This window comes from Styela clava, chromosome 7, assembly GCF_964204865.1.
Source record: "Styela clava chromosome 7, kaStyClav1.hap1.2, whole genome shotgun sequence".
Taxonomy (NCBI): Eukaryota; Metazoa; Chordata; class Ascidiacea; order Stolidobranchia; family Styelidae; genus Styela; species Styela clava.
In genome coordinates, this window is record NC_135256.1 from 542,893 (window position 1) to 566,902 (window position 24,010).

At 38.6% G+C, this 24,010-nt stretch overlaps 3 protein-coding genes across 4 annotated transcripts; 1 reads left to right on the forward strand and 2 right to left on the reverse strand.

Moving 5' to 3' along the window:
• The first annotated feature begins 1,367 nt into the window (after window positions 1-1,367).
• LOC120328184 (beta-1,3-galactosyltransferase 1-like) lies at window positions 1,368-8,688 on the forward strand. Its single transcript, XM_039394606.2, has 8 exons — window positions 1,368-1,717; window positions 2,312-2,455; window positions 2,691-2,846; window positions 3,038-3,177; window positions 3,980-4,067; window positions 4,603-4,726; window positions 4,977-5,112; window positions 6,998-8,688. The coding sequence occupies exons 1-8, from the start codon at window positions 1,403-1,405 to the stop codon at window positions 7,101-7,103; spliced, it is 1,209 nt and encodes a 402-aa protein (XP_039250540.2). The 5' UTR covers window positions 1,368-1,402; the 3' UTR covers window positions 7,104-8,688.
• A 396-nt stretch (window positions 8,689-9,084) lies between these two features.
• On the reverse strand, window positions 9,085-14,213 carry LOC120328185 (thiosulfate:glutathione sulfurtransferase-like). Its single transcript, XM_039394607.2, has 4 exons — window positions 13,969-14,213; window positions 11,111-11,253; window positions 10,293-10,440; window positions 9,085-9,775 (listed from the first exon to the last, which is right to left on the reverse strand). The coding sequence occupies exons 1-4, from the start codon at window positions 14,049-14,051 to the stop codon at window positions 9,667-9,669; spliced, it is 483 nt and encodes a 160-aa protein (XP_039250541.2). The 5' UTR covers window positions 14,052-14,213; the 3' UTR covers window positions 9,085-9,666.
• Window positions 14,214-17,218: 3,005 nt separating this feature from the next.
• LOC120328845 (aminoacyl tRNA synthase complex-interacting multifunctional protein 2-like) lies at window positions 17,219-23,638 on the reverse strand. Of its 2 annotated transcripts, none has more exons than XM_039395392.2 (5): window positions 23,416-23,638; window positions 22,203-22,346; window positions 20,122-20,214; window positions 18,305-18,437; window positions 17,219-17,663 (listed from the first exon to the last, which is right to left on the reverse strand). In XM_039395392.2, the coding sequence occupies exons 1-5, from the start codon at window positions 23,536-23,538 to the stop codon at window positions 17,308-17,310; spliced, it is 849 nt and encodes a 282-aa protein (XP_039251326.2). In that variant the 5' UTR covers window positions 23,539-23,638; the 3' UTR covers window positions 17,219-17,307. The 2 variants fall into 2 exon arrangements, with proteins under 2 accessions (XP_039251326.2, XP_039251325.2); XM_039395391.2 differs by having other exon boundaries at window positions 17,219-17,666; window positions 23,416-23,636.
• Window positions 23,639-24,010: the final 372 nt, after the last annotated feature.

A 24,010-nucleotide genomic window follows, 5' to 3' on the forward strand; every position in this document is an offset into this window, starting at 1 on the left:
CGAAAAATGATGTCATATTAACGCTAGAAGTGTTGCCTAACAAGGCGTCCCATATACACTGCTGTATGACGCATCCGAACGTTGCTCGCAAACAACTCCTAAATACTTTACTAATCCGCATTAATATAAACAAACGGCGAAATACATAATTGCTACTGATCGAGTTGTATCGCCCAAGGCTATTGCAACGACTCGATAAAGATCCAGTGAAATTAATCGAAATTCAAAGTAATCGTCAGTCCCATATACTCGATTTAACTACTGATTAAGCTTGATCACATATCACTTTAGGCAATTGTGTAGCTATAAAATACAGGTTAAATTTCGTTATTTTTTAGAAGCACGAAGGCCTAATTTAACGCAAAGTGTTTGAGATGTCGTTGTAGCTGTTTATGGCGATGAGAAACTGTAATTTAGGCAGGTATAGATAGGAGTTCAACTCTTACCGAAACAGAGGTGGAATGCTCGACCATTTAAGCTGTGGATTTCAAGTCTACGTTACAGCAGTAGGAGTCTACGAACAATGATTTACACGAAGTTGTAGATTTGCTTAATTCTCCAACAGTAATTCATTTATTACTGTTTTACTTTCGTCTATCGGCTGATTAATATCAAACGCAGAGAAGCAAAACCAGATAGCATTATAGGATAGCACGTGTTGAGAGTCGAGAGGACCACATGAATTTATCCAGCCAACCGATAACCGCTTAATCAGTGATATAAAGCAGGTGGAAATTAGATGAATTGTAATTACAGACAAGACTTGCTTATTGCTATGACAGCGAAATTCAATAGAATCGGTATGTTGAGTAAAAAACGCAATAAATAATGAGTTTGGAAATACATTGGTACAGCGTTTCCCAATCGGGAAATACTTTTATTGTTAAGGGTAGAATTTTTCTTTGTATTTTCGTTTAGCAAACTGTGCAAACGGAAGCCAGAGTGCTAGATAATGACCCATTGAAGATTAGGTAGCGAATGGAAACAGAGTTATTAAGCGAAAAAAGTAAAGAATGAACAACATAAGCAAAGGGTAAAATTCACCAAAGAAGTTTGAGGACCACTGGTTAAATCTGGTCTAATCTAAAATTATGATTTGAGCATACACGCAACCTTTCATCAGTACACTTTCAGATTCCAGTTGAAGTATTGAGATCATGCTTTTAGTAAACTTGCTTTCAACAAGCATAAAAATTCTTTATTTATATTGTGTCCCAACCCCGTATTTGTTTAAGTAGTTTGTGCACAAATAGTATATATTATAGCAATAGTAAAAAGAACTAAAGAATATTAGTAGTACTACAGTGAATACAAAGCAACATTTTGTGACCTCGAACAATAAAATAATAGAAGTGCTTCTAAAACCAAGTTCATGCTTTGTGTATTAGATTTTTAATATTTAATGGAAATCAAACGACAAAGCAAAAATATAGGCTCGTACGGGATTCGTGAAATGTTCAACAAAACTAAATCATTGAGTCTATTGCGTCACAATCGACAAATGAATCACGTGAGGTATACGTCACTGAGGCGTGGAAGAAGAAGCTTTATGACCTTGATCGTTGTCGTGGCAACCGTGATTGTTTACGTCACATCAAGACTGTTTAACAGACGACCTCTACACGTTTTGGTACGCTTCACTGGTCATCATAATGAAATCAGTGACGGGTTCAGCGTTTTGATTGAAAACGATAATTTTCAAGGTTTTCAGAAACAAGTAAGTTTTGGGGAAATTTTATAATTTTCAAATTCTGACGTCACGCTTTTCATGAAGTAGTCGGCAATCCATAAATTATTTCTGCGAAGAAGTTTTATTTAACACTTGAATACACTATTCGTGTATAATTGTACTCAAAAGTTTCAGAGAACCTGAACGCTTTGCAAAAAAGTTATGTTTTCTCTGGGTCATGGATGGCACCTTGTTAATTATTAGGCTAAAGTTTATATTTTTATCGCGAGCGCAAAATACTGCGGGTCATAGATACTTACGAATGTCTGCCTCAATGAGAAACTTACTTTCAGCGTATCTTGTAATCCTTGGTATTATGTGTAGTTATGAGATTGTTGGGAATAGCCTCACAACGGTATACAATAGTAGTTCACTAATTGTTACATTAAAATAATGCTTGTTTTATCATCAATCTTTATTATTGAATTATTAGTGTATTTTTTTCCAATATTCCGTGACTTTGCGGATCACTGAAAAAAAAAACATAGAGGGTTTGTGACTCGCGGGAGTCAGTGATTGGTCATTCCTGTTTTAGGAAATGTCTCAAGTAATTGTTATCTTGTAATTCAAATTCTTTCCTAGATCTCGATCAAAGATAAGTCACAAAGTCAAGCTAAAGATCAGATATTTCCTTTGAATCCGAAAATCATTACGTCAATAACAAATGACGTCACGGGCGGTCGTCAGGGAAACAAATGGATGCTCAATCCTGTTAACAAATGCACGGTATGAACATTAACTTGCTTACGGAGTTTATTTCACATAAGATAAGTTGATATCGACTGCATAATCAAGGCCGATACAATAATTGATGAAATCAGATATATAAATATAAACAACAACTTTAAAACGTGCAGAATTTATATTGAAGGCGTTGCAAAAAGCGCCCTAAGCACTAGACTAGGCCATCTCTGCACATGAGAAAATCGATCACCTCCATATTCACGTACAATTTTTTCAGAGTGTGACGCCATATCTTCTGATCCTGATTGCGTCAAAAGAAAGCAATATTGAAGCCCGTGAAGTCATCAGAAAAACTTGGTGCAAACGGAAATTGTTTTCTAACAATAGAAACATACAATGCATATTCATGGTCGGGCAAGATGAAGAAACACAGGTAGGGGCTCGGAGTGGTGTTTCTTGTCACTTGATTAAAGACCATGCTCATGTAATAAACTTGCCAGACAATGCCGGGCCGAAAAGATTCCTTCTAAACTGTATTCCATAACTACCTTGTACGGGGCAAAGACACATAAAAAGTTGTGTACAAAATTAAAGATCAATAAGTTTAAATTTTTTTTAAAATAGGGTACTCCGTATGACGTCATAGAAGAATTCAAAAAGAATCGTGACATCATAAAGCAAAATATCCCCGACAATTTCAGAAACTCGAGTCGGAAACTTCTGATGGGATTGGGATGGGTTCGAACTCATTGCCCAAAAATAAAGTAAGAAAATGATTCATATTTATCTAGAAAGGAACAAATGCCGATATTGCAATCAAGCCATTGACTTTGATCGTCATGTATCGGTGCTCCCGAAGTATGTGAACCAAGATGGCAGACACCAGAACGTAGTATGTGTACCAGGTTAGGGATGGGCCATAATTTATTCAAATTTCCCTCATTTTATTTTTTTTCGAGTTTGGGGACTAGCCAAGTGACTCCCGTAGTAATTGTACATGAAATTATGACCTAACTCTAACCTGATACACATACTATATTCCGGTGTCCGCCATCTTGGTTCCATTCTTCGGGAAAACCCATTTATCCCAGACTCGAAGTGACCCAAGTCATCTAAGTAAAATGACTGGTCATCAATCAACCGACAGTGACACACTAATTGACTCGACTTCGTATTAAACCATGACTCGTGCTTCAGAGACTGCTTTCCAGCGGCTGCTTTACTGTTCCGGGTTTATTAACACTAGGATGACCTTATTGTTCATTTACCAGCCCATGTCGGGTACGGAATAAGTTAGCCAGATAATGGCTTCAGCTGCATGAACATGATGGTAGAGAAATTCATGACCGACCAGTGGGTACGTACCACCCCCGAATGGCGACCGACGGTCAAACTAATAATATCCGATACCGTCAGCCTCAATAATAATTTTTGAGATACAATAATTTTAATGGATCAATATTTATTGGCGCACTCGCGGAAACAATGGCCCTAGTGATTGAATTGCATATATGACATAGCAAAAGTTGGGTATATTTATGTCGGTTTTATAACTTTCACAAACAGATACGTCATGAAGACGGAAGATGACATCATCGTTAACATTGACGTAACAATGAATACTTATCTCAAGCACGAAGTGAAAAAATATCTGGTGAGCTCTAAGATTATATATTTTACTAGTATCCGATCCTCCCATCAATTAGCAGCTTCTCACATATCATTAGATATCTGTGTACATTATTTCAGTTACTTCCTGCATTCGCTGTTTTTATGCGGCACTAATTGGCGCATTTGGCTCCGAACAAGGTCATGTATAAGCAGCGTCATGTTTTTGGAAAAACGGAATCCTGGGTGATTTGGCGGGATTTTAACTTGAGATGTCTAACACAGTTGTGCGGTCCACGAAACAAGTTATCAATTTAATCTGGTACTTGCGAGTAATTCCAATTAATTTACGTTGCAATGCCTATATCTGAGCTTGTGCAAAGCGAACAACGCATGTCATAAGATCAATAAACAAAATGTTTATGGCTGCAACTCCCAGGAAGGCTGTGTTGCTGCGGTTTCACCCAGTTATTCGCATATGACCCTCTTGTCTATATAGATTCTAGAATATCTAGTTTAATAAATTTTAATTTGACAGTAATCTCCAACATACGCGTTTTATATCCATTGTCTGTTTTTAGATTGGCAGATGCTGGTCAGATGCCCCTAACCGAAACACTAAGAGTCGATTTTTTGTTTCAGAAGAAATGTTTTACGGAGATATGTACCCTATGTATTGTAGCGGTACTGGGTATATTATGTCAGGTATGTGATGTGCTGTGGTAATTCGTGCTCCATGTATTGAAGTGGTATATAATATGTACTCTATGTATTGAAACGGTATTGAAATTGCCAATTTTTAAAATTTCTCAGTCAGAAGTCGTAATCCTAACCACTCGAAAATATAGTGGTCGGAGTCAGAGTTGTTATTGTCGCCGGAGTTGTATTCGAAAGCTGTTGAAATGGATTGAGTCTTGTTCACAGCGAAGCCTCTGATCCTGGTCTTTCATTCCAGGTGACATCGCGAGGAGAATTTACGATGCATCACTAGCAGAACAGAATTTGATTCCTCTTGATGACGTCATGACCGGGGTTTTGCTACAACGAATGGGGGTTTCCCCGGCTAATGTACCTGGATTTCTCGTTGGAAGGTAAGTGGAGGACAATTTCATCATCAAGGTGCTTGGCGTGTGGCGCATCTTGCTAAGCGGTGGTAATACGCTCGTCATCTAACCTCTGATTACTCTGCGTGGGTTTGCAGGTTCGACTCCTGTGGGGAATAATTATATGCGAAAGGATTGCCCGACATGGACTAGTAACGGGACGAGAGGCAGTGGTGCGCAATAAGATTCATTAAGCTGTCTTATCGCTTTTCCTTTCTTCCGCGATAATCCTACCCAAGATGTCACTGACTGGATGACTCATTAGACTACTATGAGTCTCTTGTTCTCTTCCTTCGCTAATTTTCTTATTTGTGCTTATTGATTAACATTGATTTTTCCGCGATAAAAAAAATACCCGAATCCGGTACACATAAGGTTTTGAATTGAAATAATGATGAAATTGCTTTGCGGCGACACTAAAGATGGGCTCTGATGTAAAGCTTTTGTGGCTTTTACGTTTCAGCGTGAAGTTCAATTAGAGCATGGCCAGATTTCGTGAAGTGTTGCTCGCTGGTAACTCAGCGATATCGAACTTCCTTGTTTACTTCGTGACATTGGCCCATCAGCAAGATGCAAGAGTGGCGTAACAATGTACCCTTTTCGCATACGCTCAGACAATTTTCTCACTCAGACAGTTTTTTAGGCGTAGTCGTAAACATTACCTCGTTTTGGCGTTTTTGAACTCCATTCGTTAGTTTTCAGTTGTGTTTCGGAAATTAAAATATGAATCAGATAATTCATAAATCACTTTTGTCTTCTTAGGTTTTAATTTAATTTCAGTAATAAAAAGTTAGTGTACAAATAGCTGTGATAGACTGGGCTAAAAATATTTACCGGTACTTTTAAAAAACAGGTAGCTGTATGCGATAAATCATAATGATGGGTTGAAACAAATACCCCATTTTACAGGCGCCAACTCGCGAAACCACTCTTAAAATAAGCACCGAAAATTTTGCAATAGTAAAGTATAGGAAGAATTTTTCGGGGGTCAAAGGTCGGGAAAAGGTCCATTCAACACTATATTCGAATAGTTTTGTTCCATCGTAATAATAGATAACTTGGGTTTATACGCCATGTTATTAATTAAGCTTACGGAAAAATTTAGCGGGTATTTTTTCACATTTTTGGTACCGGTCAAACTTGGCGGATATATTTTTCAAATTTTTGATGCCGTCAGAAATTGGCGGGTATAGTTTTCAATTTTTTGGTGCCGTCAGAACTTGGCGGGTATATTTCTCAAATTTTGGGTGCCTTCAGATCTTGGCGGGTATATGTTTTAAATTTTTGATAACGCTGAACTTGGCGGGTATCTTTTTCAAATGTTCGGTACCCGTCAAACTTGGCGGGTATACTTTTCAAATTTTGGGTGCCGGTCGAACTTGGCGGGTATATTATCCAAATTTTGAGTACCGATCGAACTTGGTGGGTACAGTATATATTTTACTTTTTGACACCAGTTCGGTACTTCTTGGGTAGGGCACCTAATATATTCAAATTAACAAGTCCTCTTTTTTCATGTTGGACCTCCAACTGGGTTTGGAAGTTTATAGGATTTTTACATTTATTCCTGAGGAGAAGAAAACTGATAACACTACTTACTCATATGACAAACCACAGGTTGCCAGTCTATCTCTGATAAAGTTATGCAAACCACCCCATGACAGCGAGGAGTCCAGCAATCATCCCACGCATAATTATCTTCTCTAAGATTCGAACATACTAACCCATGCGTGTAATCAGGTAGCGATGGCGAGTGTATTTCTGACGTTTAGCACGATGCGCTAATCTTCAAACCAAAATCTTTTTCATCCTTTTCTCAGCCTGGGATTTCAGATGCTCTTGCATTAATATCAACTTGTTAATTTCATTTCAGATTTGACGAGTCGAACACCTGTTTGAATTTTAATGAAGCTGTCACAATTCATGCTCATGGGTTGGATCTAAGGAGAGTCTGGAACTTGACAAGAAAATGTACATGACATCATTACTAAGATGACGTAACGCTGTATAAACAGCTAAAAAATGCAACAAAAAGCGTACCAGAAAGCTTTAAAACTTCCGGAAAGGTTCAAAATATGTGAAATGAAGAAGTGATCATCTGTCACAGTAGAAAGAGATGTTGCTACCGTGTGTATTGAATCAGAAGACTCAGATTCCGGATTTGTGGTTTATTATGAGGCAGCTTCACTGTTGAAAACACTTAAAACAGCATAAAACAGAGAACACAGGAAAACACGTCCGGCTGCCAGCGCGGCGATCGGAGAAGAGGCGGGGAACTCTTTTTCCTCACGACTCGATGGGGGTCGGAGTCTCACAGTAACCGGACCCGGATGAAGTATATCCAAATTAGGGGGCCTCGAAAAGCACATAGGCAAATATAAGAAGAAAAACTAAATTAAAACACACGGATAATAAAATCCCTGACACATTCACTTATGCTGAATCCTTTCTCCGGAAATGGAAATTTCGCGCTCATGGGTATACTCTCACACAGAAGGTGGCATCACACCTCATTACAGCTTAAAAATAAAGTTAAAATCATGAAACCAAGAAGAACTGTTATAGGAACTTATGGCAAGATACGTGCAATGAAGCAGTGTGCCTTTATCAGCAACACAGAAACTCAGGAAAATTCAATTCAAGGTTACCAATGTTGGGTGCAAACCCCAAGCCTCAAATTACGATTCCAGTCACGTTCAGCAACTTTTAAACTATTTTCCAACTTTCAAGTCAAATTTCTCTGATGGTTAGTCGGGTCAGAGTGATTCCACTGCGGTTCTAATGAGAGTCATGTATCCAGCTACATCGTAAGGAACGCAGAAAGTGAAACTGTTATTTAGACCAGTGCGCTTCAACCTTTTTGTTATTGTGGAACCCCTGATATAATTTTTCGCTCTTTATGAAACCCCAATTAGCAAAATTATTAAACAACACGAAATACTCGTAACACGACAAGCTGAACAACAGCTCTAGTTTGTAGTACTTACTCTCGATCAATATCTAGTATCTACATACTTTGAACATCGTATGACTATGGTGCAACAATAGCGTTCTTGTTGGTTGCACATCAATGACTAAAGTGACGCAATAACGGAAAGTATTTCTGTTTTGTCTACCAACTGCACTGTGACTAAACTTCCTGTTTAACGAACTGGCCTACATGGAGTTTGAATGAGACACGGTGGTCTAAGAATAATTATAATGACGCATCAACATGCTGAAACAAGAAATGATTTCCCTTGAAAAAAAAAAAAAAAAAACGCGGGATACCTGAGGAACCCAATTGGTTTTTGCACAAATATTAGTCATTTCCAAAAAAGTGCGCACACACCAACATTTCTGCGCACACATACTACAAAAAATTAGAGGGAACATTGCGTGGAACCCCTGTTGAAGAGCACTGATTCAGACAAACAGTATTTATATGATAGGATTTAAATATTTTTCCCGGAGGAAAGCCGATAAGACGGCTTAACCATATGGCGAACCACGGCCATGTCGGGTATGGGATTAGTTAGTTATTTGTTTTCGGAAGCATGGACTTGATGGTGGAGGAAGCCGTAATCGACCAGCGTTTAGTTACGTGGACCACCCTGCGACGGCGAGGCGTCCAGCAATCCTCTCACACATAACTATCCTGCTTGGGATGCGAACCTGCAAACCCATGCAGAGTAATCAGAGATGCGGCGGCGAGTGTATTCCTAACGCTTAGCACGATGAGCCACACCGCCGCCGCGCTTTTAAAATTCATCCCAAATCAAAATTATTTCTTCGAAAATATTAGAAAAAAATTCCAACCTGTCCCTAGTCTTTAGGGAGGCTTTTTCATTTTAAACAATTCAAATAGCCTCCAGTAAATACCAAGAGGTCACAAGCTTGCTTGGGGTCAAAAATAAGAACTGCTGCAAATAATAAAAAACCAGTGACATCATCAAACCTCAACATAGATATACACAGACAAGCATTAAATGGCGTTTAATTTAATCATATTGCTAAATATTGGAACAGAGTTAAGAATCAGCAACAGCTATCAATTGGTTGAAAGTGCAAATTGTCACTGATATTTCAAAGAAAACTAGTAAATCAACGGTAAAATCAGTAAATGTACGTGATTGCACTAAAACAGAGGGGGTAGTGGCAGAAAACTGTAGACTCAGTGGATCAGACCAGATGAAATGACAAACACTGATAAATGTATTCAGCAAACATGTACACAGATGTCTCAAATATCATGCATGCCTGCACCCATATTTGAAAATATCATTTGGAACAAGGTCTGGGGAGTTGAATACAGCTGAAGCTGTATTTTTACCATCTTTCACAGTCAGGGTCTAAATTCAATTATGATATAATAAAACAAAACATTGTTATTTTAGATAAAAAATATATAAATTTTCACAACTTTCTCAAGGAGAAGGGGATGCACAAAACGCTTCAGTATGCTGTAGTTTGATTAAACTGTCTACAGAATCACTAAATAAAATTATTCAACTTTCCCAATTAATCAGTTTGTCTAATCTGAAGCATCGAATTGCACAAAACTTAGAATTCATCTTTTCTTCTTGTTTTTTCATTTTCTTCTTTTTCTCGAACAACAAGGTCTGGATGGTTTGCGATCCAACCCAAATGCCCACCGACAAAATGTTGAGATCTAACAAAGATAAAAATATTCAAAGGATTTTCCTCGTTATTGCTCGAGGAGAGAAAACCCGTAAGATGACCTAATCATTCGGTGAACGATGGCCCATCACCCAATTACCAGGCTTTGTACCCGCGGTTCAGCAAGTACAATCCAGTATGTCCCACCAGTACAACCAGGATTACAAAAGTTTCCATTCAAGTATGAGAGTCTATGCTGTATTCATATAAACTAATATTTTGCTTACTTATTTGATTTGATGTTATTATTGAACTTGCAACACTCTTAAGATCATTTTTTCAGCAGTATTCGGTTTGCTTTGGTGTATATTTATAGTTAATACATTTCAAACAATTAAACTATTGCACAGAAGTTCCTCAGGCCTGTATAAATTTTATTGGGGTTTCGTTACACCAAAATGGTTGAAAACTATAGCTCTAGATACAGTCTTTCAGCAATGTAAATTTATCCCACTCTTGGTGAAGTGGTGAACATTTAAACCGAAAATCTTATTTTGGATAAGAAATACCTCTCGAATGCCAATCCTCTCGCTTCTTTCAAAGCAGTTAAACTTCTCTTTCCCGATCGACAAATAAACACAACATCATCATCTAGTGACGGTTTTTTAACACCGTAAGTTTTCTCGAATTCACCCGCGGATAGTTGTAGAGAAGATCCTGGAATGCAATGAAATAATTTTTCATTCGACAAGGATTCGCTTACGGCACTGCTCCTGAAGAGTTGCTAAGTGCGCCATAAAAATTAACAGAATTGTTTTGAACAAAACTAAAATATTGAATATTTTACATATTGTATTCATTATAAATGTTTTATTGTTTCTCATTTTAAAGGCTTTGTATGTAAATCAATAAATTCATCTTCATCAAGTGATGATTTTTTAAGATTTCTCGAATTCTTTTGCACAGAGAAGACCCTGGAATAGAGCAAAATAACTTTTTTTTGACAAGGAGTCCTTTGCAGCAGAGGTGTGCAAACTGCGACCCGCGAGAAAAAATTATGCGGCTCGGGAGAAGTGAGATTTTGAATGGTGGGTTCGCGAAAAGCCTTTTTGGTTTAGTTAATCTGGTATGTGCGAGCAATTCCAATTCTTATTGCGTCGCAAAGCCTATATTTGGTAATCATGTAATAAAGATTGGACATGCCTGCTTTACAGTACAATAGAACCTCTAATTACGAAATCTTAAGTCTTAGCTATTGGTTTCAAAGAACTCATTTGTGGCTTTGAATAACCTGAAGTCTAGTTTAAGAATCTCTCCAAGGCAATCTGTGCAAGAACCTCTGAGGACCTACAGGAAACCACCTCTATATCTGCACTGATGTACTCACCGACTTGTTTGAGGGGGACGTTAACGTAATTCTTCGCATCCACTCGAACTTCGTAAACTTCATCGGGTTCTCGGACATCAATAACAAGAGCATTTCCCGACTTTACAACTGATTCAAATTCCAGGAGAGGAATTTCAAATGGCCTGTAAAAAATGACTTTATTTGTTTATTTTAAAAAATAATTCGTTTACAGAAGCGTCACACACACTCACTCAAAGTAAAGTTGACTCATCTCAGAGCAACATTACAGGAAACTACTAAAACTTTATATGATGATGATGATGCATTACAGGCAACCACCACAAGAAAGATCCTCATCTCCCAGGACAACCAAGAGGTTACATACAGAACTATGGTGGTGTATACGGGAGAGCTGAGACACACTAAGTAACATCAAATTCAGCAAAGTCCAAAGGACTGCTACTGAAACTATATATGATTATTGCGGCACATTACAAACATTCACTCAAAAATAAAGAAAACTTAGTTCAGAGCAAAGTTGAGGATGGCCACTGAAATGCCAAAAAACTATAGTTCCATGGTGATGCAAAGTAAATTTGAATCATTCAAATTATTTATATTCAATATTTTATTAAATCTTTATTCAAATCTAGATACAAAATAGTTTTAATTTAAAATTATAAATTTAGGCAATTGAAGTTTTACATACAATGAAAAAAGCCTTCATTCAGTCATTCAATTTAGAAAATTGTTTATAGCTTTCTTCACCACCAAAGTCTTGATACCCGAATGAATTGGCAACCAGACTAGAGCCTGAAACTCACTAAATAGTTAAGCTGCCTTATCACCTTATTACTTCCAAGCACAAATATAAGGGTCAGGTATAGTAAAAGTACTAGTTGGATAGCTTATGTCATTCCCAACCCAAATCTGACTACGCCATCCAAAAATTACGTCACAGTGACATAATAACCTATGTTATAATATGCGGGAGTTGTCTAAAACAAGCAAATGATCACCTGAAATTGAGCAAGCTGCATTGTGTACAAAGTCATACACTGTCTCGATTTCAGGTGATTGTCCTCACATATCGCATGACAGTCCATAAATCTTGACAGGCTTTGTTATGTCACTATGATGTTGAAGAAACATACTTTTTGTATGACAAAGTGAGATTTGGGTTAGAAATGACATATGCAAATGGTCACATCCACTAGAACAGGGGTTCTCAAACTTTTGGTGTTGCGGAGGCCTTGAAAAGGTTGACTGTTATTCACAGAGCCCCAAAATGAATGTTGAAATTGTTACTTTCAGATTAATATTCCTGAGCAAGTTAAAAGTACTTAACCTAACTTAAATGCTGAAGCTTTTTAATAGGGTTAATACAAGTCATAAATAAATCTAAATTTTAAACATAAATTATATATACTAAAGCAGTAAATCTGACACTTGACAAACATTAATAAATTAGGGGTTGAATCTTTTCCCTGTTGACATTTCTAGAAGACTTGAGAGGACGCTAATAACGTTCGTCATTGCATTTTGTTACAATCGCCGAATTTTTTGTCAGCATGGCGTGTTTGTGAACCTTTAAACCTCTTTACGCCGGAGTTCATTCTCCCTAAATCGAAAATTTCCCACGGCATATACATGTATTGTTACACAATGACGACGTTAATTGCTTTTTAGTTGTCGTGGGGAATTATGGGTTCAATGTGAAAAACATGTTACCATATTATAGTCATCGGCGACGAAATGATAAAAATAATAATTAATAAAGAGGTAAATCCGCAACTCAAATTTTTTGATTGAAAAGCGGTATTCTAAAATATTAAAACTAAAACTTAAAATGGAAGATCACAGGTTTGGTTTCAGCAGACTCACCTCAGATCGAAAACGCTTTTGATAGACATTGTAAATCACAAAATTTGGTGTTATGTTAGGTTTTCTTCGTGGTAACTATGGAATCGAAACACAGTCAATTGTGCGCGCGATGTACCTTTTTTCCCATTCTGAAACTACCGACGGAGCCGCACGCAATCAATTGTGCGCGCGATCCGCGATGTACCTTTTTTCATTCTGAAACCACCGACGGAGCCAAATGCAATGAAATAAATTTCAATTGTTCGTATTTTGCCCGGACCTTTTGATTTTCTAAACGGCGATATCTTGCCCCAAAAATAATCTTAAGTGCGACAGAACAAATCCAGTTTGACAAATCCCAAGATCGCAAGAATACGATTCCAATTTATTTATAGTTGGCAGTTTATCACATATTTTATCTTATTTTAGAATAGTATTTCTCCATTTTAGTAATCCTAATAGGAATCTCGAATCAAATGTGAGTAACGATGAGCACAATTACATTATCACGACGAGACACCTTGAATGCTCGCATCGGTCATGGATTGAATATTTCACGCAACAGAAATCTTGTTATCCCTTTTTTTAATCGCGAAGAATGTTGCGCAGAAATTTCCGATTCCAATTTTGAACCATCTCCCTCTTAAGAATCCTGGCCGCGCTCCTGCTTTTAATAAATAATTTTTAATTTCGCCTCTTTGCCATATTTCGAGGCTATATTGTTGTCAGATTTCATCAAAGCTGTAATTGCTTTTTTGAACAGTTACAAAATTAGTCAGTAATTTGAAGAGTAATTGAATAGCTCGCGGAGCCCCTGGGTTTCTCTCACGGAGCCCTGGGGCTCTGTACGGAGTACTTTGAGAACCTATGCACTAGAAGTACTATACTATACCGGACCCAAATATAATTGGCCAACACATATTTATCTTCCAGAAGTACGAAAATACTGTGTTATACCTTATTTATGCTTGTTTTTCTTTTTCTAATTATCACCAAAAGTCGACATGAAACTCATATAAAACAAAACTTCAAACCTTTTTTCATCCTGAATTGTTTGATCTTGTTCACATTTTCCATGCAAGAATAGAACAGAAATAATAAATATGATTGTCCGCATTTTGAAGTTTTATTCCAAAGAATATTCTAATCTGTAAAGACATCAGTATTTTAATCGGAGTTCCAGTAGAAGCTCAAGCCCTTAATGACCCTTTACTTTGTTCCAGTTTGTTTTCAATATTTCATGGATCATTATCTAGTGCAGCGTTTCCCAAACTATTTTCCGCGGTCGTCTTCTGAGGAAAATAAATCAAAAATACGTCTAAATGGGTCATCATGGCGATCTAGGGATCGTGAAGTTGTCGCCCAACTGACCGTTCAATATCGCTTCACCGTCGGCCTAAAGCGGATTAACTAGGGTAGGTTAGTGACATTTTCATTAACCGTCGGCATACGGTAGCTCTTTGACTGTTAAGTTCATTATCAAGTTTGCAGCAATCCTTTTAAACAAGTAGGTATAGAGTGTAAGTGTTTCGTGGCCGAAAAAGTTTGGGAAACTCTGATCTAGTGATATGCCCTCTGACTTTTGCACATCCGGACATTACTGCATTAAGAACGGGGGTGGAATATGAATCGTTAATTGATATCTTTTTACAATACTGTACCAGGATATGGCACTGCGACCTGAATAAATCCTGAACAAAACAGACTCCAGGATTCAGAGATTTGATGTAAAAAGTTGCTCACGACATAAATCTGCCGATCATTAGTACCGTACTACGTACTGGTATATTATATTACTGCATTACGGTAATGCAATAGCAGAATAGAGAGGCAAAGCTTAGCGCAGTGTGCTAAGTGTTAGGAATACGCTCGCTATCACACCTCTGATTACCGTTTGTAAGTTCGTAGGTTTGAATCATATGCAGGAATTGTTATGTCTGTATGTACAAGAGAATTGCTGGATTCTTTGCAGCCGAAAGGCTGTAGGGGGGTCCACATAAAGGTGATTCGCCTTATCACGTACCGTGGTTCACCTTACTGCCTTATGATTAAGCTGCCTTATTGGCTTTTCGTATGGCGTAGTCAGGTGAGGGTTAGGATTGGCATGTCAAAAGATTGTTATGCTACGCCTACTAGAAGTACATTCTGACGTTAGGTACGAAACTACACGAGACCCCGGTACCGGTACCGGGGTAGGATAGGATTTACATATTTATCCCAGGGGAGAGGAAAGCCGATAAGACGGCTTATCCATATGGCAAACCACGGCCTCTCGTCCAGTTACCATTCAAAGTCGGGTATGGGATTAGTTATATTGTTTGTTTTCGGAAGCATGGACATGGTGGTGGAGGAAGCCCTAACCTACGTGAACCACCCAGCGACGGCGAGGAGTCCAGCAATCCTCTCGCACATACTGACATAACCATCCCTGCCTGGGATTCGAACCTGCGAACCCATGCAGAGTAATTAGAGGTGCGGTGGCGAGCGTATTCCTAACGCTTAGCCCGTTGAGCCAAACCGCCGCGCCGGGGTACGGTACATCCTAGCCTATCTCTGTATCTGCAGTTCTATACGGTAACTGTATAAGATAGTCTGATAGTGCAGAAATGAACTTCTCTCCTAGCAATCTCTGCATGCATACTTTACTGCATAGAACAAAGACATTCCAGTGCCAAAATAGAATCTACAGTGCATTATTGCTTTTTCGAAACGGATCTTCGGTTTGTTTACAAACGAGCGAGTTGGCACGTAGCCGGCATGTCACGTGTTTGTGCAGTGAACTGTTAAATCAGCTGTTCACAAAATGGTTTTCGTATGTCATAAAGTAGTCAAGTTTTTTTTTCCATCCAGTAAAAAAAATTCACATGCAATATAAAGACGAATAATATTGAATACACATTCCACTGGGGAAGGGAAGCAGCGGGGAACCAAGGCTGGTTATCAAGCAGCGACACCCAAGGTTCAGATATCTAAATAAATATTAGCAAGTTTTAGTAACTTAATTGTTGGGGCACTCTTATTATTGATTAGCGAGTTTATTTTGATTTTACCGAAAAAACGATACACAATGTATGAACAAAACAATTACCAAAGAGAATATTGAGAAATCCTGAAAATTAGCAAAACCTCAAGACGTAGATATACAAGTGCCGACTCACCAATGGTAAACGCACAAACATACATAGAAAGATAAATCGATGTTTATCCCGGGAAAGAGGAAAAAGCCAATAAGACCGGACCCGCCCGGGGAGAAGATTCTTCAGTTGATCCAATGGATTTTCCATCCTGTTCAGGTAATTACAGGAATTTATTTTTACCACTGTTCCCCTAAAGTTCGCTGTTTTAGTATAAGTATAAGTTTATTTCGACTCCATAATCAGCAATAGACGATAAAAAAATAGATAAAAACAAAATTTAAAGTAACTGATTATAGAATCGGGAAAGCGAACAAAACCTAGAGTAAGGTTTGAAACGTACAGATTTTAGATGGAAAGGTATTGATAAAAGAAGTAGTACGTGTTCGCTCACCCAAAAGTAAAAAAAAAACTAATTAAGGCACACACAATCATAAAACATGAACTTGTTTAACTTGAAAATCGCTAGAGGTGTATGAAATGTCCTTTGAAAGATATCAATAGGTCCTTTCCGGTAAGTTTAGGTAAAAATTATTTCCCGTTCCGGTAATTTAGGGTCCGTTCTGGTTATTGAAGGAACCACATGGACTTGATGGAGGAGGACTCCGTGAACCTGCTATTACTATACACGACGGCAAGGAGATGATGGGTTTATTACATTCGTGAATACGATGTCATAATTGTTTTCTCGTAACATGCCTCTTCCTTTTACTTGTCTGCGCACTTGCCATTTATTCTTGAGTTTGAAGTTTCTAGCGATAAACTGACATATTACTTTGTATAAAGACTAGTATTTCTGCCTACTGGTGATTCTGGTAATACTAAGGACATCTCACACACAATAGAATATTAAAAGTAGACAACGTTGGACACTCGGCGGCCCCAGAAATATTCAAGGCGACTTGGGGTCGCGACCCACACTTTGGTGACTACTGACCTATGGGATACTGGTAGTATTCAACCAAGATTCACATACACCAAGCCTCAAACTCCCCGGACCAAGCAAGCTATGACCCTGTGACCGCAGAAGTTCACAGTCAATATTTTTCTCCATTTTAGTAAACCTCCGAATTCGATGATTATCTCCCACCCCCCACGGTCACGACACGAGTCCCCGATTGATTGGCATTGCGCAACAAACTACGCAAAAGGCAATCTATGATTTTTATTTTTTTTCATATTCTTAAACTTCATACAAAATCTGGCACCATGGTAAAACATTGTGAAGTTCTCAATACATTAACCCACACGTTGTGTGACCCATCTTTTGAGTCCCTCTTGTGGTATATTTTTTGTTCCATAATTTTCCAAAACTGACGCTACATAAGATTCAAGTAACGGCAAACTGTGATCACCAAACCATGACCTTTTCTCTACAGCTGTCGATATTGATTTCATAGTTGAAGCTTTTTCCTGGTTGGACAATGAAGGGGATGTTATGACATCACAAGCATCAAGACAAATATCGGTTACTGCGTCACTATTTTTGGATGTATCATAGACTCCAAACAGTCGAGCAAAGAACCGGAATATATTACTCTCGCCACATATTGGTGTCCGATTGCAAGGGCTTGTGTGAAGTGACGGGCATTGCGCTACTGTAAAAGAAATATAGATCAGTCCGACGGTTTCCAAACTGCGCATTTCAAGATTATTTTGAGCGTGTCATGAAATGTCAATCCATTTTCTAACAAACTATTTTTTATCTGTCCGTACCTAAAACTTGGGACATTCTGTCAGGTTGGGATTATTTACGAGAAAACAGCAAGCTCACTTATTGAATAAATGTGCATTTGCCATAAAACTTTTCTGATACAGTGATGAACCAGTGTCAAACAAATTGATACTTGAACAATTCTATAGTCAATCAAAAAATTCTAGTCAAAAATGCTGCGATACTGTGAGAGTTCGCAGGTTCGAATCCCATTCGAAGATAGTCATGTGTGAGAGAGAATTGCTGCACTACTCGCCCCCATAGAGTGGTTTACGTAACCGATGGTCGATTACGGCTTTTTCCACTGCCGAGTCCATGCTTCAAAAACAAATATCAGGCTTCCACTATAAGTCCATGCTCTCGAAAGCAAATAACCGGCTAACTAATCCCATTCTCGACGTGGACTGGTAATCGGGCGAGATGCCGTGGTTCACCATATAATGAAGCCTTCTCGTTGGCTTTCTTCCCTCCACCCAGAAAAAATACATGAATCTTATCCACTAATTTATCTATTGCACCTACCGTCAGACCATACGACAGTGATGATCAGCTGGTACGGATTTCTGTCCTCGTGTTCGACGGAAGCTGGGAAAGATTTCATCTCCGGCCGGACACGGACCGAAGAATGAGTGTGGAACTTCCACCATGACCTGATCTGAATATCAGAAAGTATTTTATCATTCATACTCAGAGAGGAAAGTTAATGAGAAAAATAGTTATCTATTACAGAGATAAAGAAACATGATATGATAAGATTCGACAGCCAGGTCAATTTATCTGTTACGACTTCTTTCACCATCATGTCCATGCATCTGATTAACTGACTAACCATTCCCATACAGACATTGGCTAATGACTGGTAACCAAACGTAATAGTCATGGTTTGCCGTATGAATAGGCCGTATTATCGGCTTCCCTCTATTCATATTAAAAGTAAACGAATTATGCTAATTCCTCTATTTCAAGCACTGAAATTTAAAATTGGATGACAAATAGTTGCAGAGAAAATCATTTTTTTGACCGACCACAAAATCAGTTTTGCAAAACAATCCATAGATCCACTTTGCGGTCAATAAAACTATACCAGGGTGGTCCAAGACTTTCGACTCCGCGGGCCACAAAATTATTTTCGAATTGTTCGCACGCTACAATAGTGCCAAGAATAGGTAAACAATGCAATACAAAACAAACACTTTCATAGTTGTCAGACATAGCCATTCCAGGCTAATGGAATCTGCATTCAATTTTTAATTTTCTATGATGCCTGTATTGCTAGCATATATTCCCGACCAAACATAGAAAGCCAGATAATAATTTAGACTACCCAAGCACATCATTCAACTTCGCTAGTTGCCTCAGCTAGCCATGACACTAGTCAATTCAGTGATTACATTAGTGATGTAACAATATGTCAAAAGATTTTACTGATTAATATTATTACGAAACAACAGGAAATGCAATTTTTTGATCACTCTCCGAATGTGACGCGGGCCACAGATAATGAAGCGGCGGGCCACATGTGGCCCGGGGGCCTGGGTTTGGACCGCCCTGCTCTATACCATCTTGAAATATGGGTCATATAGGATTACAACAAAACTTGAAAATAAACACTAGTATTATTTTCGCTACCCTGTAGTGTGTGTATCGAGTTAGGCCATAATTTCATTGCCCATAGATATCAGTCCCTTTATACCAGGGTTTCCCAAACCTATTTATGAATCTTAGTTTTGACGGGCCCCTATTCCATGTCGTATAAATTTTTGTGCCTAACCAGCGAGGAAGTATTATTCGCTAATTTTTCAACACAAATGACAATAATGTGATGAATGAGGTTGCTTTTCGATGCACAATTTATCGATGCAATGAGCAATTTGTGACAAGCAAACTCGTAGAACTGACTATACGACAAGTCTCGACTTGTATTTTGTCATCATATTGGTAAGAGCTGAAAATGCTGTCTCACACATGTAGGTCGTTGCAGGAAGCAATAAAATTTTAATGCTTTTCTGACAAAAATGGATCTTCGTCCGCAACGCTCAACCAAAAAGAGGCAATGGCTCTTTGATGGAAATCAATCATTAAAGTCCGTCATACTTTTTCATATCGTTGCTACCCCTGTGCAGTCATCACGAACCCCCAGGGGTCTGCGGACCCCAGTTTGGGAAACCCCGCTTTATACAACTTGATGTAAAGTAGACAAACAAAATTGGTACACGTCCTTATTGATACACCGCCTTATTTCCTATGACCACCTCCATTTCAGGAACACAAAATTTGAAATTGGTTGGTTTTAAGTTTGATCTACAGGTCAGCTCAGCAATTAATATAACCGTCCTTACCCCTGAGTCCTCCAGAAGATTCTTCACATGGTTTAACCAAATGGGCGGGTTGGCTGGATTTGTTCGAATCACAATATCCACCGGGCAACCAGGCTGAAAAAGAAATTGGACATAAATAACGCTATGGCCTAATGCAGAGGTGGGCGAAGATTTTTCAAAAGAGGCGCTTTTAGAAATTCTTATTTTCAAAAGGCTGCATCCCAAAATGTACGGTACTCGATTTTTTTCAAAAAACACTCTATATAGTTGCCTCTACTTAAAATTCAATATATTTTAGAAAATGGGGACTTTCATTCTAGATTTGCGAGGTGAGAGGGTAACTAGCTAATGATCCGATAAAAATTAATTACACAGGATACACAGGACAGGATTTCATCGCTACTCAGTGGGAAAGGAAAGCTGTTAAGATGGCCGTATAATGTTGGAAAAACATCTTCTCTTCCAGCCACCAGGAGGGCCGACTCATTAAATATTTTCTATATAGATTCGCTTCATTGGGCCAATAACTGAAAGTATAGAGCAGAGGGCGTACAACATACGGCCCGTTGGTACGTGGCCCGCTACAGACCTCATACTTCTTAGCCTAATAATTTATAACTTTATCTGAATTGTAACAGCATTATTGACTACAGTATAAGTCTACACTGCAATTTGATTCCGTCTACAGTACTGTGACGACTAACCCATTGTTGCAGCAAAATGTGCATTGTACGAAAACTGCCTCGTTCTGGCAGTGGTACGTGATCTTACTTTATCGTTGAAGGTTATTATACGAAAAAGCTTAACAAAGTTCGAATGTTCGAATTAAAAAAAGAAAGTTGATTATGAAAAGGCGCAAGTTGAACAATGAGTGGTGTGTAAAATACTTCATTGTGCAACATAATCAAGATGTAGTTTGCCTGATTTGCCAAAGCGCTATAGCAGTAATGCAGGAGTACAATATCAAGTGACACTATTGTACGAAACACTCTGCTAGCTACCATAGCATTGTGGGTCAGTCATGGGTTGACAAAATGCAGCAATCGAAAAAGTTTTGAGCAAACAGCAAGAGGTATTTCATGGTTACAAGAAGGACACTGAGATAGTTACAAAGCTTCAAGATAGCTGGAGCAATTGAGGAAAAAGGAAAGCCGTACAGCGATTGTGAATTCATTAAGAATTGTTTGGAGGTATTCATCGAAAATGTATCCCTAGAGAAGGAAAAATTAGTGTCTGTATCGTTTTACAGTGGCTCGCCAAATAGACGATCTATCGGAAGACATCGAAGTTTCTCTAAAAGACAGGATAAGCAAATGCTCCACTTTTGGTAACGCTTTGGATTGTTGAATAAGTTGTTCGATGGTCTGGCCCCTGGTATCACTATACTTGTAGTTTGTGGCCCATTGTGCTAAACAGTTGCACGCCCCCGGTATAGAGAGTTGTGATAGAAATATTGCAAGCGGCATATACATCATTTTCAGCAGGCATGGAAAAAATGGCTCGGCTTCCAAATAGCGACTGTCATAATGGCGATCGCATTAGAACAGCAACTGTTATGATAGCGTTCGGGTTAGTCCAGGGGTTCCCAAGCTTTTTTCAGGACGACCCCAAATACATCTTTCAAGTTTCCAGTGCGACCCCAGGTCAATATATATATTTTTCATGAAACGTAAGAGCTTCTTTCACTGGACTTTTGAGTTTGGTAATGTGGTGGTATTAAGTAAACTAAGCTGAAACCAAAATATGATATTAAGCACCTACATTTTCTATAGCATAAGCATGGAGCGATGCCTATGTTCCTGTTTTACATGAAGCCATGGTACAAACTGCTAAATTTACCTTGGTTTGTCAAATCTTAGATGTTTTGTACATCCATCCTCTACCATACCTAAGCGACCCCACCGACCCCATGACCTGTTTGCGACCCTACCTACTTATCACTCCAACCCAATTTGGGGTCGTTCACTTGATTACGTCGCTATTATGAAGTCGCCATTATGACAGACGCTGTTTTGACAGCCGCTATCCAGCCTGGATACCAGAGAAAATACACAACACAAGTCAAAATAAGAAGACTAAAGTTATCGAAATGTGTTTCTTGCCTGTAGAATTTCACTGAATCTTCCATCTGATTGCGTAACATTACTTGTGGATTGCGCAACATCACCCAACCTTGCAGTTGCTGTTGCAATCAGAGAGTCAAGTTTTTTCAGTAACGACTCTTGACGCTCTTCAAGACTTTTATCCTATAAAACAAATTCAAGTTGTCAGCAAATAATCTAGGTCACGACTAACTTTAACTAGAGATGGGCAAAATGAAATACAGAATCCGGAGGATTCGAATCCCAAAGTATTCGAATCCAACAGGATTCGGTTCCCGCCTCTTCGGCGCCAATGCGCTAATTTATTAATCAAAGACGAGCGTTTTACCTCGCGTGGAAATCTCTTTCGTTTAATTATACTTGCGTTTTCTCGGAAAGAACCCACCAAATACGGTAATCACAGCCGGCATATTCATAACAAGACGATGGCGATGAACACTTCACGGCGAAGAGTCGTTATTGCACCATTTTCCGCTTTACTATCTAGTTTGCGTATAATAATAATTATTTGTGCCGACTGGTGACATTCCGATATACTGATTACAACAATCTTAAATTTTTACAGACGTGCCTTGCTTCAATATACATTAATAAATGATTTTCGCGACCTGCGAGTTTTCCCAAAAAATAATTCTTGTAAACCAAAAACCAGGTGTCAAATGTTATAACATTCCTTGCGATTAATAAGATCAAATATTATTTATGAATAATTTTATTATACCATTTTTCGAAATACAAAGTTATATTGCAAAACGCGAAAATCTGTCACACTCTCAAGAGATTACATTTTTTCGGTCCATTTTTTTAGTTTAAGACAGACGCATGTTCGATCAAGTGTCTGTAGTATTTAAGTCGCCGATAAATTTGAAAAAAGTTGCCCCATCTCGTCAACGGGTTTCGAACCTGCAATCCTGCACATAATCAGAGGTACAATAGCAAGTGTGTTCCTAATGCTGAGTGCAATGTGCTAACCGTAAAACCACAAATCAATGAGCCGAGAATTAGGGGAACAAGCACATGTACATTGAGATGAGATTGTTCTGCCTGCCACAACACAGTGAATACAGAAGTTTACCAGACAGAAAGTTGGTCATAATACAAATACATTGATAAGAAGAGTTGGAGGAACTGGAACATTTGCAATCATAGATGTGTGGAAAACTGGTGTTCTGTTAATTACGGTCTGACGGTACAGTCAGTTTTCTGATTTTACCTGACGTAGATTAGTGACGGGAGGATACAGTCGCTTAACAGGATACATGATGTCAGGAGTGGTGACGCAACCATCAACGTCATAATGAGGCCTTACAGCATACATCGTTCCAACGGCTGCCATATCTATACGTTTTTCCTTTAGCTTTTTACTCAAAACTTAGCAGAACCAGAAATTAGGATCCAACATTCCTGGAACGTAGAACGTAGTTGTGCATGGAGTCCGATTCAAAAATAACCGAACTTCTGAAGATAATATAGAGGACTTGCACGGGTCACGTGACTTTGTTACTGGACGGCAATAAAACAAAAACGTCCATTTGGCTCCTGTCAGTTGCAAGTCGGATTATACGTTTCCGTTTTGTTTGGCTGTTGAAAATGGTTATTTCGTATTGTTCCGCTGGCTGTACGTATAGTATAGACAACGAAATGGATCTTCAGTTATATTCCACTGTTTTCAAAAGATCCGGAACGTCGCGCAATGTGGATATCATCTATTGCAGGACTGCTTGGTGTCAAGTTCAGAAGCCATCTCATTTGGGTTTCACTGTTTGCAGACAGCAATCAGTTATCCGGTGAGGCTCGGCGGTGTGGCG

What these genes read in the sequence shown, in the direction of transcription:
- LOC120328184 (XM_039394606.2), top strand. Translation starts at nt 1,403, where the DNA reads ATGGAAATCAAACGACAAAGCAAAAATATAGGCTCGTACGGGATTCGT. An exon ending in ACTCATTGCCCAAAAATAAA is followed by an intron (nt 3,178 to 3,979) that starts GTAAGAAAATGA and finishes TTTCACAAACAG; the next exon opens with ATACGTCATGAAGACGGAAG. An exon ending in TACTGGGTATATTATGTCAG is followed by an intron (nt 4,727 to 4,976) that starts GTATGTGATGTG and finishes CTTTCATTCCAG; the next exon opens with GTGACATCGCGAGGAGAATT.
- LOC120328185 (XM_039394607.2), bottom strand. Translation starts at nt 14,051, where the DNA reads ATGCGGACAATCATATTTATTATTTCTGTTCTATTCTTGCATGGAAAA. An exon ending in ACAATTCAGGATGAAAAAAG is followed by an intron (nt 11,254 to 13,968) that starts GTTTGAAGTTTT and finishes CATTTTTTACAG; the next exon opens with GCCATTTGAAATTCCTCTCC. An exon ending in CGTCCCCCTCAAACAAGTCG is followed by an intron (nt 10,441 to 11,110) that starts GTGAGTACATCA and finishes ATTGCATTCCAG; the next exon opens with GATCTTCTCTACAACTATCC.
- LOC120328845 (XM_039395391.2), bottom strand. Translation starts at nt 23,538, where the DNA reads ATGGCAGCCGTTGGAACGATGTATGCTGTAAGGCCTCATTATGACGTT. An exon ending in GATTCAGTGAAATTCTACAG is followed by an intron (nt 20,215 to 22,202) that starts GCAAGAAACACA and finishes TTTCTTTTTCAG; the next exon opens with CCTGGTTGCCCGGTGGATAT. An exon ending in CACTGTCGTATGGTCTGACG is followed by an intron (nt 17,667 to 18,304) that starts GTAGGTGCAATA and finishes TTTCTTTTACAG; the next exon opens with TAGCGCAATGCCCGTCACTT.